The sequence below is a fragment of the Hyaena hyaena genome, unplaced genomic scaffold (assembly GCF_003009895.1).
Source record: "Hyaena hyaena isolate Hyena2069 unplaced genomic scaffold, ASM300989v1 scaffold_5, whole genome shotgun sequence".
Taxonomy (NCBI): Eukaryota; Metazoa; Chordata; class Mammalia; order Carnivora; family Hyaenidae; genus Hyaena; species Hyaena hyaena.
In genome coordinates, this window is record NW_024080637.1 from 6,683,053 (window position 1) to 6,702,588 (window position 19,536).

Here is a 19,536-nt window from a genome sequence, read left to right on the forward strand (position 1 = left end):
GGCAGACACTTAATGGACCGAGCCACCCAGGCGCCCCTCCAACGTGAAACATTCTTTAGCAAGAGTTCATGAGGCAAAGACACATTTGATACAGAACCCACAGGGAATGTTTTTCCCACCAAATGAGGCACTGCCAGCATATGGTATTTTTGCAGATCAGATTACAGTGGGCTATAATAAAAGATAAAACACACTTGTGGGGATGAGCACTGGGTGTTGTATGGAAACCAACATGACAATAAACTATTTAAAAAAAAAAAAAGATAGGGGCGCCCGGGTGGCGTAGTTGGTTGAACGTCCGACTTTCGCTCGGGTCATGATCTCGCGGTTCGTGGGTTCGAGCCCCGCATCGGGCTCTGTGCTGACTGCCAGCTCAGAGCCTGGAGCCTGTTTCAGTCTGTGACTTCCTCTCTCTCTGACCCTCCCCTGCTCACGCTGTCTCTCTCTCTCTCTCCTAGAAATAGATGAAACATTTTAAAAAAATAAATAAATAAATAAAAAGATAAAACAGGCTGACACACACTGGAAAAGAAAATGTAAAAGATCACACCGAAGCCGTCCCAGATTGCCTGCTATGTTTTAATCATTCTGTATTAGCTTGCTGCATCTTAAAACATTTTCTTTCAAGTCAGGTCACAGCTGTGTGTACTTTAGGCTGTGGCCGTCATAGACAAACATGAAAAGAAGCAGAGTTAAAACAGATGAATACTAATGGTTATCCCTTAGTGTGATGTAATCTAACACAAATGACCGTCAGGAGACTCACAAAGAAATGAGAGAAGCAATTTCAAAGACGAGCTTCTGCATAAATGAATGACAGCTCTCAACTCCTCATCTCTCTCTCTCTCTCTAAACAACAGGAGTTCTCCCCATGCTTGGTTCTAGAAACCAGTTTAGTGTCTTAGATGATCAATTCCATAAACGGCAAATTTGGTAAGACGGATTTACCTCACACAAGGACTGCCGTATCTAACCACTTGGAATCAGAGTGGCTAGAGTTGGGGACCACGTGCAATGAATGTGGTCTCTGCCGTGGGGGCAGCATTGACCTTTTGTACAGCCTTTACCCTTGCTGCTTCGTTTTCTGATTACAGTTGCTGGGATAGATCAGACAGATGTGAGCTAGTGGTTCAGCTTGGGGATACAGCTCAAGAGGTAAAAGCCACATGGGCTGGGTGGGGGGAGAGCCAGGACTTGAGGATCCCTCCTGTTGATCACCTAGGGCTGGGAGATCTGCCCAGACTAAGTGTGAAGCTTTTCCAGAACAGCACGAACTTCCTCTGGATGGTAGTTCCAAGGGCCAGGTTTACCCTGTAAGAGAAACAAATCAGCATTCCCAGATGTCCGACTCATAGGAATTAGTAGGTCTGGAGCTTAGCTGAGAGTACTGGGCTGGCAATAGCTACGTGGGGGTTGTCAGGATGGCGTAGACAATGACAGATGCAACCATAAAGCAGATGAGATCACCCAGGGAGAGGGTGTAGAGTGGCACTCACATTTAATGGACAGACTGGAGAGAGAAGTGCGAGGAGAACCAGCTGGGGTAAAGGGAATCGTTTCTAAAGGAGAAACCGGTCTTTACACATAAGCTGTTCTTCCATAATTAGACCTTCAGACAGGCCTTATCTTCTCTACACATCAGAACCACCTCTGCGTCTCCTGTCCCCTTGCTCTAGTTCAGCTTCTGCATCCCCTACTTGGGCAGGCACCCCACTTCCTGACTATCTGAAGTCCTCTGTCCCTGCCCCCTCCAGTCCACACCTCACCCAATAGCCACTGATCTTTCTAAAGTACAGATCCAATCATGCCTGTCTCCTGCTCAAAACCCATCCATGGCTCGCCTCTGCCCTAAGAAGGGGGCTGGATTCCTTGGCCCGGAATGAGACCCCAGTCACCTAAATGCCCCAACTCTCCATTCACATCCTGCCAACATGCCTCAGTGCCTTTGCTCACCTTCTTCCCTATATTTGCCACGATTTTCACTCACCATGCTCACGTGGCTGGCTTCCTAGCCTTCAAGGTCCAAGCAACTGTCACCACCTCCAAAGAGCCCACCCTTCCTCAGGGGTCGAGAAATTTACAGTCTGAGAGCCAAATCTGTCCTGATGCCTCACACTCTTCCAGTTACATATTGTCTGTGCTGTTTTTGTGCTAGCACAGCAGGATTGAATGGTTGTAACCGGGATTGTCTGGTCCACAAAGTCAAAAATATTTACAGTCTGGCCCTTTGCTGAAAAGGTGTGCTGATCCCTGCTCTGGAGTCTCACAGCCCTTGGGACACTGGACACTCGACTTGTCGTCCTCATCCTCCGGACTGTGAGCACCTCCAAGGAAGGGGTGAGCCATCTTCAAATTGTTTCCGTGTTGCCAGTACTTGTGCGGGGCCTAACCCTGCTGGCCTCGATCATGCCATCTCACAGCCGTGTCTCTGGGGAGGAGAAAGGCAGAAGAACCTGACTTCTTATGCTGTGACCCTTGGCACCCTGGAGATTGATCTGCAAATTGTTGCTCATTTTACCCGCATAAGCAGGGCTGGCAGCCGGCAGGGGAGTATCCACACGGCTGGGCTTCATGGGCTCTCCAAGGCTTGAAATCCCTTCGGCAGCTATGAACCGGTTTCTGCCCTCCCAGGGAAGGCCAACAGTGCCCGAGTGGTTGGAGGCTGTGCTTACATCCCCCACCCTGGCCAGGCTGGAAGCCCTAAGGCGGGACACAATCACCAGAAAGGAGGCTGGGACTCAATTCCTTCCTTGAATCCCTGCTTCTGCATTTCCAGCTCTTAACTACAGGGTTTGCTCTCTTCTCCCTCCTACACCACCCCCTCCCCTACCCCCTCACCCAGGTTCAGGCTTGCCTTGAGAGGAGCAGCTTCAGACCCTCCCACTCCTGGCCTCTCCCATTCAAAGGATTCAGAACTGAAATCAGAGCCTTGTGCAGGGTGACCTTGGGCAAGTCAATGTCCTTCTCTGAGTGTTGTTTATGAAATGGAAACTACATTTTCTCATTCAGCTTCAGACCGAACCAGGGCTGGGCCAGTCTTCCGGATTCGGAAGGCAGCCAGGAGGCTGTGGCTCCAGTCCAAATGCTAGGGACAAGAAAGTCCCATTATTTATTTCACCTCCCGTGAGGTGGGGGGCCAGAACCTCCATTTTGTAGAAGAGGAAAGGGAAACTCCGAGACAGGAAAGGACTTGCCCCTGGTCACATGCCCAGTAAACGGCTGGGCAACGACTTGAATGCACATCTGCTTGATACGAAGCCCTCTCCGCCCTCGCCCCTCCTGGGCCTCTTGCCCCTGGTCACCACCTTGTAGAGGATCCTGCCCTCCTGGAGCACATAGAGCCTCTCGGGCAGTGCTGCGTAGAGCCGGCTGCTTTGGTTCCTCATTGTGTCCACCACCACGGGGCACTGGGGGTGCCTGTCCAGCAGCAAGCGGGCCGCCTGCAGGCGGTCCTGGAGATCCCGATGATTCCTGATGTTCACGTTGTTCTTGAAGGCCCAGCCATCTGCAAAAGGAGGGACCGGCAGTGGGCCTCACAGGCATGGCACGTATTTCCCACGGATTAAATACCCCCATCCCCACATCCACCCCTTTGTAACAGAGGGTCCCACACAGAGGAGCCATTGGCCATAATTTGGCCCAGTTTCCTATTATGGGCGGATGCATGAGATCTCACAGGGAGGTACTGACAGATCCAAAGACGAAGCCTAGGGCTCCTGACTCCCAGACTTCGGCTCTTCAGCCTGCGAGAGTCCAGTAGGCCACTGCGTCTTGAACGTGAATGTGCATTTGATCCTCACAAGGACCTTGTTAAAGGAAGACCCTGAGACTGACTGGCAGTGGGGCCCACCGATCTGTTTTCACAGCCTTCCAAATGATTCTAACACACGCTGAAGTTTGAGAACTACTATACGAGAGTCTAGACAATCTCCCTCTTCTGATTATTCTCCACCAGAATGTTCTTTCCTAGCAGCGGTCTCCGTAGTATAGGGGTTATCACGTCACTTTTGCCCGACACCAGAATGTTCTTTCCAAAATGCAAATCTGACTGTGGCACTCTCCTGCCGTGGCTTTTGATGGCTCCCTGTCATCCTCAGGATAAATCGCAAGCTCCCCAGTGACCGGCCTGTGGGTGAAATACCTGGGACCCCTTGACTCACAACCCCCAAGCTGCCTCTCACTTCCACCCTCTTCACAGTGCTGCCTTCACCCACGGTGTGAGGGGAACAGGACCTTCTCTTTCCTACGACTTCTGGCACTGCTGCTGGTGTTAGCTGTTCAGACAGCCTCGGGGTGCCTGCCACTCAGGGTGAACCCACAGCCAAGTACAACTGCAGGCCTGGCAGTGACCCTTACTTTCAACCCCTCCTAAGAAGTATTCCTGCCTCCTGATGGTGCTTCTCTGAAGATCTCTGACAACGCTCCTACCACAAAACGTAATCAGATTTTTTTCTCTGCCTACAAACCAGTTACAGAACCAGCTCCTTGGCACAGCACGTAATGATCCTTACCATCTCTCTCCACATGTACTTCCAGTCACGGCTCCTGGTCTTTCCACATCTAGCCGAAGTGACTTCTCCTCAAATGATGCCGACCCCTCTCTTCCCTGTTTCCTTACCATCCCTTCCACATTTGAGATCCTATCTGTCCTTTTAAGGCTCGCCTTGGAGCGCCTGGGTGGCTCGGTCGGTTAAGCGTCCAACTTCCACTCAGGTTATCATCTCACAGCTCGTGAGTTCAAGCCCTGCATCAGGCTCTGTGCTGACAGCTCAGAGCCTGGAACCTGCTTCAGATTCTGTGTCTCCCTCTTTCTCTGCCCTTCCCCCACTCAGTCTCTCTCTCCTTCAAAAAAATAAACATAAAAAAATTAAAAGGCTCCCGTCTACCACAGGGCTTCTCACCATTGGGACTACTGACGTTCGGGGGCGGGGGGGGCTGCCATCCTGAGTGTGCCCCCATGTTGAGCAGTATCTTTGCACTCTGCTCACTAGATGTCAGTAGCATGGCTCTGACAATTTGTGACAACCAAAAACGTCTCCAGACATTGCCAAATACCCCTTGGGGGACAAAATCACCCTCAGCTGAGAACCACTGCTCTAACACCCTCTCCTCTAGGAAGCTTTCCCTGACATGCTCAGCTGTGTGATATTGGGCAGGATCTTGAAATCTCTTAAAAAAATTTTTTTAAATGTTTATTTACTTTGGATATATATAGAGAGAGACAGATCACGAGCAAGTGAGGTGGCAGGGAGAGAGGGAGACAGAATCCAAAGCAGGCTCCATGCGCTGAGCTGTCAGCACAGAGCCTGATGTGGGGCTCGAACTCACAAGCTATGAGATCATGACCTGAGCCGAAGTTGGATGCTCAACCAACTGAGCCACCCAGGTGCCCCTGAAATCTCTTTAAATTCTCAGTTTCCCCATCTGCTGTGGGAATATTAGAATCTATGTTGCAGAGGGCTGGTGTAACGGCTTGGATGACATAACTTGCATGGAAACCCCTTAATAGAAGCTGCTTGAAAAATGTTGGTTTATTCTGCCCGTCTGCTCTAAGTAGTGGACAGGTGGGAAAGAACCCAGTTTTTATTCTGTACCGCAGAATATGGCTACTTTGCTCTAGAGATGCATTTTAGGCTGCTTAACTTTAAATAGAAGGGGATTTTCAGTTGGCCTCATTTGCCAAGGTGTCCCTCTGCCTACTTACAGGAAGTGGTACTCATTAGTTAATGGGCCCACGGGTTGAAAAAAAACAACCGCAAAGTGCTACTGGCCTTGCCCTTCTACTTGCCTCATTTCTGGGGAGTCTGGGACCCAGGTAATGTGGTCATGGGTTCCTTCGGAAGCCACATGGCCCGTGTTTATGGGAATGGCTGCCTCCTCGGGTAATATAAGGTGATTAAGTCTATCAGCAGAAATGGCTCTACCTCCTCAGGGCTTCAAGGGAAGCTTGCTCCAAGAAAAACCAGCTCTCAGGAGAAATTCACACCAAGATACAAGTGCCTGGCCGTAGTTTAAGGTAATTATTACCTGCCCCAAGACATCGAAATTTTGTAGATGACAATAACACCAGCCTACATTGGTCTCATGTCCAGGCAGTCAGTCTTGTGCAACAATCAGCTCCTCGGGGCTTCACAACAGCCACTTACAGGAGCTGAGGCGGGATTCACGTTCTTGTCCTGAAGCTGAGAACATGGAGGCCCGGGGAGGAGCAGTGATGTGCTTCCCCAGCTCTAACAGGGAGTTCCTGAGAGGCAGGAACTGTGTGTATCGTTTGTCTCAATATCTCTGGGCCCAGCCCAGGGCTGGCAAGGAGCAGGTATTCCTTAAATATTGTCGAGTGAGTGTGAGGTTGCTGTTGTCATCCTATTTCAGTGTCGCAGAAGTGGGCATGGAAGGGAAGCTGTCCACGGTCACGTGGCCAGCATGTGATGGAGCCAGGAGCCATACTCCGGTCTGAAGCTCCAAAGTCCGTGTTCTTCCCATCAGGCCTCATGCCTCCCTGTAACTTACCTGGACAAACATGTGGCGTGTGGAGGAAAAGGAAGCCAACTGATTTGGGCCACAGACCCCAGACCTGGCGGGATGGGTGGACAGTGGCTCTGTGCACTTTAATTCTGCGGTTCAGGCCATACTCACTTCTGTCTGGTTGACAGAAACAAGTGCGCCGGGTGCCAGGAGCCGAACTTCATCACCCACCTGATGACACAGCCCAGGGGGTCGACAAGAGAAGACTGCACAGTGGTTCTCTGGAAGCGAAGCTACTGATATCTCTTCTGCTATTCAATCAGCTTATTTTTCATACTGGGCATTTCCCTACGACTTGGCAGTTAGTTGATCATTAAAGGCACTTTAAAGAAAGCATGTCCCTGTAAAAGGTTACAGTAAGGGTAGATACTAAGAAAGCCGTCACGCTTCAATTTCTCTAAAGAATAGGCTCTACTTATCTCAGCTATAACACATGAAACTAGCAATATAGAAAACAGAATTAGCCCTTTAGCTTGTTAGGCATAGAAATAGTAAGATTAGAGATTAAATCTGAAAGTAAAAGAGCAGAAACGCAAGGAAATAACCCAAAAGTTTCCTCACGGATGAATGTCCTGGAAGACATTCTGAGAATAAGAACAGAAGCTTGACACAAACACATAGGAAGTAGAAAGCATATATAAGCCTGCTGAAGAATCAATAAACTGTCCAGACTGGTTCACTCGAGCTGTCTGTGTCCATTCTTTCAGGCCGATGCGGTCCATCCTTCAGGGACCCCTGGACCAGCCAGGGCAGGATTCTAGCAGCTGGGGAAGGAGATGGGGAGGAGGAAGAAATGCCTGAACGAGGAGTGCCAAAGCACAGAAGCAAGAGAACGGTCTGTGTCAGACCAGGGTCAGGAAGTCCTTCCTCAAAGACTTGAGGTTCTGGAAGGGTCAAACCTGCTGGGGCTGACTCCAGGAGAAACAGGACAGGTACCAGGACCAGGAACAATTTCTGTGACGGTCCACCCTTCTTGTCACAGTTTACAGTTTGTTCCTCTAGAGACAAAAGCTGGATCCTCCATGACCTTGGCACTACAAGTATGGTCCCTGCATCGGCAGCCTCCACCTCACCTGGGAGCTCACTGCAGCAGCGCTGCGCCAGAACCCGCTAAGGTCCCCAGGTCGCTGACGCCCATGGTCAAGTTTGACAAGTGCTGCCCCAGCTTTTTAAATCAGCTTTGGCTGAGCTTCGACTGTCAGCTGTGATGACATCAGGTCAGTGTCTCCTCTCAGCCATGGAGACCACAGGCACCTGAAGGCACCCAAATTCCTCCCTGGAACTCCTGGCCGCTGCTCTTCCAAAGACGCGTTTGACACGGAGACACACTGCGCTTCCATTTGCTCTCCTGTTACTTATACTCCTTTAGATTACGTTACGGAAAAATTTGAAAGCACAGACAAATAGAACAGTGTGATGAACCTCTGTGTACCTGTTCCCCTGTGCTAATATTTCAGGTTGCCCCAAACCCTTAATGAGAACAGAAGCTGCCAGTTAAGTGAACATAGTATTAAGTTGAAAGAAGTTCTCAAACCTTTGGGTGCAATAAATCAGGATGCAGTGGGCCTGGGGTGGGGTCCTGGAATATCCTTAAAAAATTTTTTTTTGAGGTTTATTTATTTTTGAGAGAGAGAGAGAGAGAGAAAGAGAGAGAGAGAACATGAGCAGGGGAGGGGCAGGGAGGGGCAGAGAGAGCAGGAGACACAGAATCCGAGGCAGGCTCCTGTCTCTGAGCTGTCAGCACAGAGCCCGACGTGGGTCTTGAACCCACGAACCGCGAGATCATGACCTGAGCCGAAGTCAGACTCTTAGCCAACTAAGCCACCCAGGCGCCCCTGGAATATCCATTTTTAACAAGCAACCCACAGAGCTCTGACATCAGGGATCCAGGGACCATATTGGAGAAAGCACTTCTGGACCAAGTTCGCTGATAATTCAGAGCAACCTGCACTTGACAGCACAGGGATAAACCAGCAAGGCTAATACTGGCCTAAGTACACTCATTCACCCAACTTTTGCTGAGCTCTGATCCTGCGACATGCGCTCTGCCAGGTGCTGGGAGACAGACGAATCATGTGGGAGATGGGCGAGTAAATGACACTTGTCCCACTTGCCTTCTTCAGTCTTTGGGTTTGAGAGTTGGGCCACACTCACAGGTTCAATCCCCTTGAAAATCGGGGGACAGGGGATGTGTCTGACCATTTTGTAAAGTTCAAAGGGCTTAGACCACTAGCTTTGGAATTTCCGGGAGAGCTCTCCCGGACAGAGCTGCCCAGGAAAGGAACGAGATTAAACGTGAAGTAATGAAGATGTGTGACCCCCTGTTAGGGGCTGAAGAAAGAATGGCTGCCCCCAGATGAAAGTTAGCCTTGGAGTAGTGGTTCTCAAAGTGTGGTCCCCAGACCAGCACCTTCAGTATCACCAGGGGCTTGTCAAAAATTCAAATTCTCAGGCCCCACCCCAGATCTAACTGATAAACTCTGGGGTGGGCTCTAGCAGTCTGTTTTAACAAGCCTTCCACGTGCCTCTAATGCTCACTAAAGCTTGGGAACCATTGGCTGAGATGAACCAGTGTCCCTTTGAGCTTCGAGAAACTTAGGCTGGATTTCACAAGTAGCTATGGAACAGTCATTCCGGTCTAAATTCCTCCTATTAGCTTCTCTCCCTTGATTTCCTTGTTTATCCATTCAAAATGGTGGGTGCTCTCCATCTTAGACCCGTCCAACCAGGTGTGCCTGGTTGAAGGCACAGGCGGCGGAGTTAGTGGTGGTGGGTAAACCCAGCAGGGACTGAACTGGCAGGTGCTCAGTGAACAGTGGGGCTCTTTCCCTCACTCCTCCTCTTCCTCCCCACCTCCCACCCCTGAGTCAGGGCCTGCAGGAAACAGGAGAGAAAAAAGAGACGGTAGGAAGAGGTAAGGGCAGGGAGTCTCTACCTGATGCGTGTGCTTCTTCGATGTAGATGATGAGAAAGTCTGCTATGGAGCAAAAGTCTTCAATAAGTCTCTTGAACTGGTCAAATTTGAAAAGAAATGAAGGTCAGGTACAACTTCCAAAATTCAGCACCAACGGTCTGTTGCCTGAAACAGGAACGGAACCATCAACAACGGATCATCTACACACAGCATTGATATGCCAGTACCATCTTTACTCCTGCCCTCACTTCTGTTACCACCATTAAAACAATTTGATGTTTATATTTATTTTGAGAGAGAGGGAGAGAGAGAGAACGAGAACAGGGGAGAGGCGGAGAGAGAGGGAGGGGGAGCGAATCCCGAGCAGGCTCCACACTGTCACTGCAGAGCCCGATGTGGGGCTTGAAACCACAAACTGTGAGAGCACGACCTGAGCCAAAATCAAGAGAGTCAGACGCTTAACCAACAGAGCCATCCAGGCACCCATATTCTGTTACCACCTTTATTTTCCCTCAGAGATGGAGCCAGACCACAGTTGGGGTCTGCCGCCTACAGGGCAAGACTTAACAGAGGCTGGAGCCAGTTTACGCCTCTCCACAATGAAGCGATTTTATCAAGGGGCCTCAGTGGACCACTTGCAGCCACTAGGTGGTCATTAAAATAATGATAGAGTCCCTCTCCTGCAGTTAATAAGGCAGGCACGCATCTGTTTTCTCATGCGATAAGGTTCGTATACTGCGAGGTAGGCAAATTTTTCCCTTGTTTATAGACTTGCTCCAGGCCACACAGCAGGTCAGTGGTGGCATTAAAATTAATACTCTGGCTTCTAGACTCTTAATTTAGTACTCTTTTCATTCAAAGCCACTGTCTCCTCATTCACAGATAGACATAATAATAATGCTTACCTTATAGGATCATTATGAGGATTGAAGAAGGTAGTACAGATAAGGGCTTAAAATGGTGCCTGGCTTATAGTAGGTACTTAATAAATGTAAGCTGTTGTTATCAGCTGTCTGATTCCTGAGCTATGAAGTGGGGAGGAACAGCAAAGGGGATGCCACCGAGGGGAAGGAAGGGTGAGGACGAGACTGGCTACATAATTTGCTGGCCTTGGACAAAATGAAAATGCTGAGCCCCTTGTTTACAAAGTGGGGAGGGGGAGTGCCCCAAAGTATACTAAGATAAAAAGATTTTCTGCCATGATCTCTCTCCTGCACTGGCATGGTATTTTTTAGCTAGCGCTTAATGTCATGCTCCCACGGACAGAGGGATATTCATGGACTGTGCAGACCCTCACAGTCACCCAGGAGCCCCCAGACTCAGTGCTCATGTCCGTGTGTGTGGCCAGTGGCTGCCAGTGTTCCTCTTCCTGTAGCACGAGATCCCCACACCATGCCTCCGCTAGGAGTGCAGAAATTGAGCTCTTCCCCCATGCCCTTCATTTACTCTTCCCCCATGCCCACCTCCTACCCCACAGCATATAACCACCTCCATTCAGGGACATGCCAGGCTCCTTGATGGGGGACAGGAGGTGGGCAAGAGGCTTCTGCCCCACTTTACTCCCCACACTTGGCAAACTGCACAAGGCACTGTCAGCCCAGGTTGGGGACGGCCGCCTCCACGCCCGACCACGAGATGCGGCAGGATGCGTACAGCTGGCCCCAACCTTCCCCGTGTCTGCGTCCAGGCCCTCTGGGGTTGAAGGTGGCAGCAGTCACTGGATAGCACTGGGAAGGAGGCAGGACAAGCCCTGTGTCCAAGGTGGGAAGAGTGGGTCGTGGAGAACATGTCCCAGAGAGCAAGGGGGCTGAGGGAGGGAGGGTCCTGCAGGAGCTGAGCCTCCAAGTCCCCTGCCGCGGGGACTGTCCCATTAGGCCTCACTTATAAAATGCAGCTTCAAAGATAAAATGATTCAGGATTTCAACACAGCTGCTGTAAGACGGTGAACCCCAAGCACGGGGCCCTCCCAAATGTGGAACCCTGTGTGACCTGCAAAGCCAGGCCCGGGTGGGGGCCTTACGCAACCCTCCCACCTTAGATCGGGGGTAACTCTGGGGAGCTGCCAGCACCTGGTGCTTACCTGTGGCTCGAGCTGACACTGTTGAGCCCTTCCCTCATATCTGTAAAAGCACACAGGCTGCACACTGTGACGTGTCTGTGTCCCCCAGGCTGCTTGTTGCCCCTTGTGGGCCAGGCCTGTTCCTTCTTCATCCTCACGTCCCCAAGCACGCTCTCATGCCACCTAGAAGCAAGCTGTTCTGACGTCATGTGCAAGGCTCTCTGCCACACACCACGGATGCAGCAGAGAACAAGGCCAGCAGGCCCCTGCCTGCATGCAATTTGAGGTCTATTTAATGGCAAAAAACCAAGTAAACACATAAATGTGGTAATTTCAACTTGCGATAAGTGTTACGAAAGAGACTGTAAAGGAGTGACCTACTTTAGACAGGTGGGGCGGGAAAGGCCTCTGAGGAGATGCCATTTGACCTGCGAAATGAAGGCTAGGAAAGAGCAAGCCATGGGCAAAGGGAGAAGAAGGGCATTCCAGACAAAGGGACTCTATCATGTACAAAGGCCCTGAGGCAGGAGACAGCTTGGTGTCTTCAAGGACCTGCGAGGTCACTGTGACCAGAGCCAGGCCTGCGGAGGAGGTGGGGGGTAACGAGAGGCAGGACTGCAGAGGTAGGTATGGGCCAGGGGAGGCAGGCTGTCCTATGCCTTGGTGAAAAATCTGGATTTTATTCCAGGTACAATGGGACATCATGGAGATATAAAACAAGGATGGTGGATATTTGTTGCAATTTTGGCTGCCCAGCTCCCAAGCCTCCTTCCTGGCTGGAATTTCCTATTTTGTACACTATTCATGGGAGAGTTTGCCTCTGTGGAGGACAGAGGGGCCAGGTCTGTCCTCTGTCCTGAGCAGCCAAAGCAGTGACCGAGGCCAGGCTGATTGGACCCTCCCACATAGCTCTTTGATTATGGATCCACTGAGATGGCAGAATTCATCCATGGCCCAGTGGTGGTGCCCCTGTCAGGACGGTGGGGTCCTGGGGACAGGGGGTTGGTTCTCAAGGCAATCACAGAGACAGCAGCATCTTGGCCTGACTGCTGATGCTAAAAGACAGTCCAGGCCCAGGGCTCCAGCTATAGTTGATTCCAGAAATCTTGCAACACCTGATTAATATGTTCTTTTGTACACGTATGTGTGTGCCTAAGAAAACCCGAGTGAGTTCCTGTGGCTTGCAAGCCAGAACCTTGACTGTTAGGTAGAGGTATATAATGACACACAATCGGATTTACACTTGGACATCACTCTTTGGAGAAAGGCCTGATGATGGGAATGGAAGTGGGCAGGATCCAGTTAGGGGGTGTCAGAGAAATGTATGTAAGGGACCATGGGAGCCCGGGCGAGTATGTGGGCAGCGGAGAAGGCGAAAGATAGAACTTGCTGATGGAGGGGAACAGAGGGCATTTTAACTTGCCGATAAACTTGCTTCATTCCATTAGTTATATCCTTACCTTACTGTGCAATGGGTTTGAAGCAGCTTACACATACAGTAAAGTATAAAAAAAAATCAGGCCTTTCTGGGAGGCACAGAGCAGGAGGTAACTAGTGAAGACAAATAAACCAGTCCTGAGGTCCCATGCATTCATTATAACTGAACTAATATTGGACTGAAAGACAGAAACAATTGCTTATATAGTCCTCATTTTCAGTACCCGAGGAGAAAGCTGGCCAGGAGATACAAAGCACTCCTTGCCCTTGGCTCACAGATTTTCTCTTAGGAGGCCCTACGGGGCACTGAGTGGGCCTCAGTCCCTGTTGGTTGATTACACAAGTCCTCATCCACGTGACAGGGTTGCCCAGGCCTCATCAGGGCAGCCTCAGAGGCAAGTCAAGGCCAAGTGGTCAGCCACTGGCCTCCAATGACCTCAGAGAGTCATGCTTTAGATAAGAACCCAAAAGACTTAAGGTCAGGACCAGTGCTAAATATTAGCTGTCTGGAATTTTGTTTTTAATTGGAACAAAATTCAACACTGATTAGGCCATTGGAAGAGACAGAGAGACATTTGTTTAATTATTTATAGTGGGGTTGGGTGCAGTGATCAGTATTGAGGGCAAAGTTTAAACTTAGTTCCTCACTTTCGTGGTAGCAGAGAGGAAGGATGGGTGCAAGGGGGTAGCGGTACGGGGGGCTGGCACTCTGCCTGTGTGCACAAGCCACGGTGCAGAGAACACCATTTCAGATGTCGGCCAAGTACTGTCAAGTCCAGCTTGTCTGTGTAAATGAGAAAACAGCTCTGTTGCAGCTGGACTTGAACCCCCCATCATAACCTCCATGCCAGTAAATTAACCCCCATACCAGGCTCTTTCAGCAGAGAAAGCCCATTTATATTTGCTAGATGACACCTCATAAGTACACTTGGAGAGATTTTAGAGGATTGGAAACAGGGGCTGAAATAAATACAATTCCATATTAACTCCCAAATACCTAGACAATAAAATACCTAGCATTGCCTTCTACTACAACACACCAGTTCATCACTGTTTTGCTGTGTGTGTGTGTGTGTGTGTGTGTGTGTGTGTGTGATGTGGGTACATGTGCATGTACATGCAGACAACAGGAGGTGGCTGGGAATTTCTCTGAGCCTCTGTTGTCTTATCCAACAACAAAAAGCACAGTAGCTGAGAGTCGGAAAGCACAAGTTCTAATTCAAGCTCTACAAGAACTTGCTATATGACTCTGAGCAAGTAATTTACCTCTCTGGGCCTTTGCATCTGAAAAAAATGAAAGAACTCCTTTAGATTATCCATAGAGTCTTCTAGCTCTTCCAGTCTGTGTCTGGAAATGAGCTCAGATTTATACCTAAAGCATACATCAGAGATTTTTAGTGGTCTGGTGGGTTTCCAAACCAGTTAAAGGATATCTTTCTATTAAGCAGAAGTGATCATGTTAACATCCTGCTTGAAAATCCTTCCAGAAGTCACCAATACCTTCAGGATGAAGTCTTCTCTCCTCAGTAAGACACATAAGGTCCCTTAAGTGCTGGTCCCTGATGACGTCTCCAGCCTCATCCTTCACCACTTCACGCCTCCCACAGCCCCACTTCTGCCAAACTGACGCTCCTTCACATCTTGGATCTCTGCAGCTCCTTCCTCCCCTCTGTCCTGCTCTGCCCTCCACTCCCCTACTCCCCACACACTCCAAGGCTTCGCTGTCCATAGACAATTGGCTCACCATCCTCTTCTCCAGGAAGCCTTCCTCTGACCACCTTCCTACCCCACCCCCACTTCTTCCAGAACCCCCTGCTTACCTCTCTCACTACACCATCTCTCCCTCTGGGTTATGAGATTTTGCAGGGCACATACCAGTTGTGTTGACTTCTGTATCACCGTATCTATTATTTCAGGACCACTCAGTACCATTATTTCTGGGTCCATGTGCTGAAAGCCAACTCCTTTTATAAACAGAGTTTTCTTTTGTCTCTTGGTATCCTTCTCTCTCCATTCTTCGGTCTCAGGTGCAATAGCAGGGAGCAGAGGCAAATAGAACAGTCTTTAACATGTAATCTGGTCCGCTGAAAGTCAACAGTTAAAAGAAGCGAGTGCGTTGAACTGGCCATGAAGCAAGGTGGCTTTCAGGGAACTGGTCAGTAGATGATTGACATTCATCAAATTGGCCTGCTTCTAGCTCAGTGCCTGGCACATAGTGGACACTCAATAAATGTTAGCTGTTATTCTCAGGATTCTTATGATCAGTGGTCCCTTAGCAAAATGCTGGATAAAAAGAGGTCATTTGTGCACCGCAGTTTAAAGTCATGAGCAAGAATCTGTGGCCTGTTGCTCGGCTTGAAACGCTTTTCCCTTAACATGCTACAAAAATCTTACTCATTTTTCAAGGCCTAGTTCCAAAGCCACCTCCTCCAGAAAGTGTTCCAAGCCCTGCGGGCGAACTTTATACCTTTGCAGCCTCCCCCACCTCACAGAGCTGTGAGGCTTCGTTTACTATGCCCATCTATGCTGTGAAACCATAACTTCAACCTTTTTGAGTGAAGGAGCAAGCTCTGACCTAACTCTGAGTCCCTGGCGTCTAGCTGAGGGCTGGGCACAGAGGAGGCGCTTGTGAATGATACTGAAAGATATGAGATGAAGAAGCCCAGATTCTGGGTCTGACTTGGTCACCCACTGGCTCTGTTGCCTTTGCCTCTCTCCGTGCTCTTCATTTCCCTTTTAAAGTGAGAGGACTGGATTAGGTCAACTTTTCCCAAAGGGTGTTCTTTGGATCTTGTGTGAAGATGACAGGCATTTCCTCAGGGGGGAGAGCTGGGGGTTGTGTGTGTGAGGAAATCAGTCAGTGCTTTGTCAGGTTTTCTTTTTTCCCCCCAAGTTTTGTTTTGAAGCTTCAGGGCTTCTCAGAGCTTTTAAAATATTCACGGGCTTGGGGCGCCTGGGTGGCTTAGTCGGTTAAGCGTCGGACTTTCGCTTAGGTCAGGATCTCGTGGTTCATGGGTTCGAGCCCCGCGTCGGGCTCTGTGCTGACTGCCAGCTCAGAGCCTGGAGCCTGTTTCAGTCTGTGACTCCCTCTCTCTCTGACCCTCCCCTGCTCACGCTGTCTCTCTCTCTCTCTCTCTCTCTCTCTCTCTCTCCTAGAAATAAATAAAACATTAAAAATAAAATAAAATAAAATAAAATAAAATAAAATAAAATAAAATATTCACGGGCTTTACGAATTTCCAGGAGGAGGGGATGGTGTGCAGGGTTTCTCAAACTGCTTCAGTCAGGGAACTTGAGGTAGTAAAGCGTATCTGTGGGATTTGACCTCCAAAAACATGCTTTGAGAAACACTAGATTAGCCACCCGCCTCAGGGACCTTCTCTACTCGATCCGCTGGTTCTAGGTCCTGGGAATTCAGAGACGGATTAGACACAGTGCTGTCATGAGGCTCCCCGTTAGGCAGCCAGATGCTGGGGCACAGACTCAGTGTCTGAGGAGAGGTGCAGGTGCACAGCCCCGAGTCCAGGAGAGAGAGCCCACGCCCAGCTGTGGGGATCTGAGCTGGCCTGAGCAGGCCCCCCGCTGATGAGGGGCTTGGACTGTAATAGAGGAGAAGAGCCAACAACATCAGCAAGGCAGAGAAGGAAAAGCACAAGGGATGTGCAAGGCCCGGGACTGGTCTGGAGGCCAGAGCATGAGTGGTGGCCCGCGCGTGAGAGGGAGGCGGGAGTTGGCTCAGGGAGGACCTTGAGCACGAGGCGGGGCCCGGGCTTCGTTCCAAGTGCGGAGGGCAGCGGAGGACGCTGGTGAGCTGAGGATGCGCTTGTGGAGGGGTGGTCTCGCAGCCAGTCACAAGTTGGGTGGGGAGGGAGGGCAAGAGGGGGAGGAGGAGGAAGGCCTTGTAGGAGGACAAAAAAAGAGGTCTGCTAGACCCCAGATCGATAGAGCTGAGATACACAGGAGAGGGAGAGTGGGAGCTTCAACATATATTTACTGGTGCCTATCAAGGGCCAGCAGCAGCCACCAGGGTGCAAAGTGGGTTAGATTGCAGGCTCCACCTGCATGGAGTGTGCAGGCTAGCGGGGGCGGCGCAGAACTACCTACCAGGTCAGGTGCAGTAAAGAAAAGTCCAGGACGTCCGGCATGGAAGAGGAGGTCACCTAGCCGTGGGAGCCAGGGCTGGCTTGCTGCAGGAAGTGTCACTGAGCAAGTCTGAAGGAGATGACCAGGCAGAGTGACTCTAAGAGCCTAAGAGTGTGTAGAAGGGGTGCCTGGGTGGCTCGGTCGGTTGAGCATCTGACTTTGGCTCAGGTCATGATCTCATGGTTCATGGCTTTGTGGGTTCGACCCCCACGTTGGGCTCTGTGCTGACAGCACGGAGCCTACTTCAGATTCTCTGTCTCCCTCTAAATCTGCCCTTCCCCTACCTCTGAAAAACGAATAAACAACAACAAAAAATAAAGAGCATGTGGAAGGAGCGGAAGGCCAGTGTAGCTGGTTTGTGGGTTAAGAGCCTGGGAAGGTGGTAATGCCCCTCAGAAGAACAGGATCTAGAAGTCCTAGTTGCAGGAAGTAAGAAGAAGACAAGAAGCCAAAAAAAGGAGCAGCCAGAAGAGAATTCATGACTTTCCCACTTCCCCACCCACCTCTGGTTCCCCCTCTCCAAGCACGTCTCAAGCCTGGAGCAGTCTCCTGACCTTGCATGAAGTCCCAGATGCTGCACTGCTGTCCCGAGAGCCGGACCACAGGGCAGTTGGGAGCCAGACCTCCTGGCTCAGTCCTGTCCTCGAGTCGTTGCCATCGGACCTTCAGGACAAACCGGAAATACTGCATGCCATACAGGGTCGGGGCCCAGTTGTCGTAGGAAAAGTGGGGGTTCTTCCGGTTCATGGCCATGATGTGTTGCTTGACTCTTGTGGGAAAGAGTATCAGGCACACTTTGCCCACAGCCACATGCAGGGCCACCTGCAAGAGGACCCAGAGCCTCCTCAGCCACAGCCCTACCCAGGGCAGCCCCATCCTGGCACAGCCAGAGCTGGCTCTGGGGCCGGTGGGCAGAGAGGCCACAGCCAGGCGGTAATGGGCGGAGCTGAACAAAGGTGCAGGGCGGACGTAGCCAACCCGGGACAGCAGGAAGGTGCTGGGACGGAAGGTGTCTGCCAAAGCGAGTGCTCAAAGGTCTCTTCTAATTATTATCATTTCTGATCCTTTGCCTTAACCTTTGAGAGATCCTTGTTGGTGTCTCCTTGGATTGGGAGACTTCAGATTTTAAATCCTCCCTCTGATACATTTTTAAAAACCAATACTTAAAAGGATTACACTTCAAGGGACTCTGTGTTCCTTTAGAAAGGCTCTGTTGCAAGTGAGTAAGTCCTAACACTAATTGTTCTTTGAATAATGTAAATGGTTCCTTTACTAATGAAAGAGGTTTTTCCCACTCACAGCTTCTTACTTGGTGGTTGAATGTTTCTGGAGGCATAGCCTCCCCAGAGGATTTTGGGCCTGGAAACTCCCCAGGCAGAGACAGAGCTGGGTTATCCCCAAGAAAACCTGGACTTGTGTGTGTGTGTGTGTGTGTGTGTGTGATGTAACAATGACACTCTGCACTCAGTAGGGTGGCAGTCTAGAGTGGAGAAGAGACAAGTAAGCAAGAAGTTATCATTTAGCATATTAAGTACAGAAACAGAAGATGGGGGGGGGCGGTCTGGAAGCCTGGAAGAGGGCAGTCAATCCTGTTTAGAGAGGTCATGATGACGTCTCCCAAAGTGATATCTATGCTGCAACCAGAAAGGCAGAACAGCAAGCCATAAGCCAGGCAAATGGTGACATTGGTCCTAGTGGAAGGAACCACATGTCCAAAGAGCTAGAAGCCAGAAACAGCATGGCCTACTGGAAAAATTAAAGAAGAATCCTAGAAGCTCAGAGCTGGAAAGTGTTTTAGAAAACATCTAAAACTGCTTTCCTTTTAAGCAGGGAAACTGAGGCCCAGAGAGGGGAAGGGACTGGAGGCCAGTTCTGCAATTAACTACTGTATAGGGAGTTAGTTAACAAAGCTTGAAGTTTACCTCTCCCTCACGCATTTGCATACCTGCACATTAGGGCCGAGGGAAGAAAGGCTTGAAAGCTGACTGCCACAGTCAAGTAGGTGTTAACCTTGGCCTCTAGCACACTAACTCTATGTAGAGAAGAAAAAAAACAGCTCCAAAAGCTGTTCTGTTTCTAAGCATCTCACTGTAAATGCCAAGCTGTGCCCCCAAAGTAGTATAGCACCTGCCTGTTTGAGCAGTAATGTGTACATAGTATTTTCCCATACAAAGCATTTCTGTTGTTTGTTTTAAATAGACTATATTTTTTTCAAGCAGTTTTAGATTTACAGCAAAATTAAGCCAAAAGTACGGGAGTGCCCAACTACCCCCTGTCCCCATATATGCACAGCCTCGCCTACTATCCATATCCCAGCAGAGTGGTACATGCATTACAACTGAGGAACTTGTATTAACAAATCATTATCACAAAGTCCATGGATTACATCAGACTTCCCTCTTGGTGTCGTACAATCTACGGGTTTTGACAAATCTATAATGATATGTACCCACCATTA

The 19,536-nt window shown here is 49.9% G+C and overlaps 1 protein-coding gene across 3 annotated transcripts; it reads right to left on the bottom strand.

The window, feature by feature from the left end:
• Positions 1–570: 570 nt before the first annotated feature.
• On the bottom strand, positions 571–17,954 carry DIO1 (iodothyronine deiodinase 1). Of its 3 annotated transcripts, none has more exons than XM_039239020.1 (4): positions 17,813–17,954; positions 9,461–9,607; positions 3,306–3,505; positions 571–1,311 (listed from the first exon to the last, which is right to left on the bottom strand). In XM_039239020.1, exons 1-4 carry the CDS (start codon positions 17,952–17,954, stop codon positions 1,243–1,245), a joined length of 558 nt encoding a protein of 185 aa, XP_039094951.1. In that variant the 3' UTR covers positions 571–1,242. The 3 variants fall into 3 exon arrangements, with proteins under 3 accessions (XP_039094951.1, XP_039094936.1, XP_039094942.1); XM_039239005.1 differs by having other exon boundaries at positions 9,461–9,604; positions 17,633–17,954; XM_039239011.1 differs by lacking the exon at positions 9,461–9,607 and having other exon boundaries at positions 17,633–17,954.
• Between the last annotated feature and the right edge of the window lie 1,582 nt (positions 17,955–19,536).

Excerpts from the sequence above, each read along its gene's own strand:
- DIO1 (XM_039239011.1), bottom strand. The coding sequence starts at position 17,954 with ATGGGGCTGCCCTGGGTAGGGCTGTGGCTGAGGAGGCTCTGGGTCCTC. Across the intron at positions 3,506-17,632 it reads CATCTGGGACTTCATGCAAG|ATGGCTGGGCCTTCAAGAAC; the intron begins GTCAGGAGACTG and ends CTCCTTTTGCAG. Across the intron at positions 1,312-3,305 it reads AGGGCAGGATCCTCTACAAG|GGTAAACCTGGCCCTTGGAA; the intron begins GTGGTGACCAGG and ends TTTCTCTTACAG.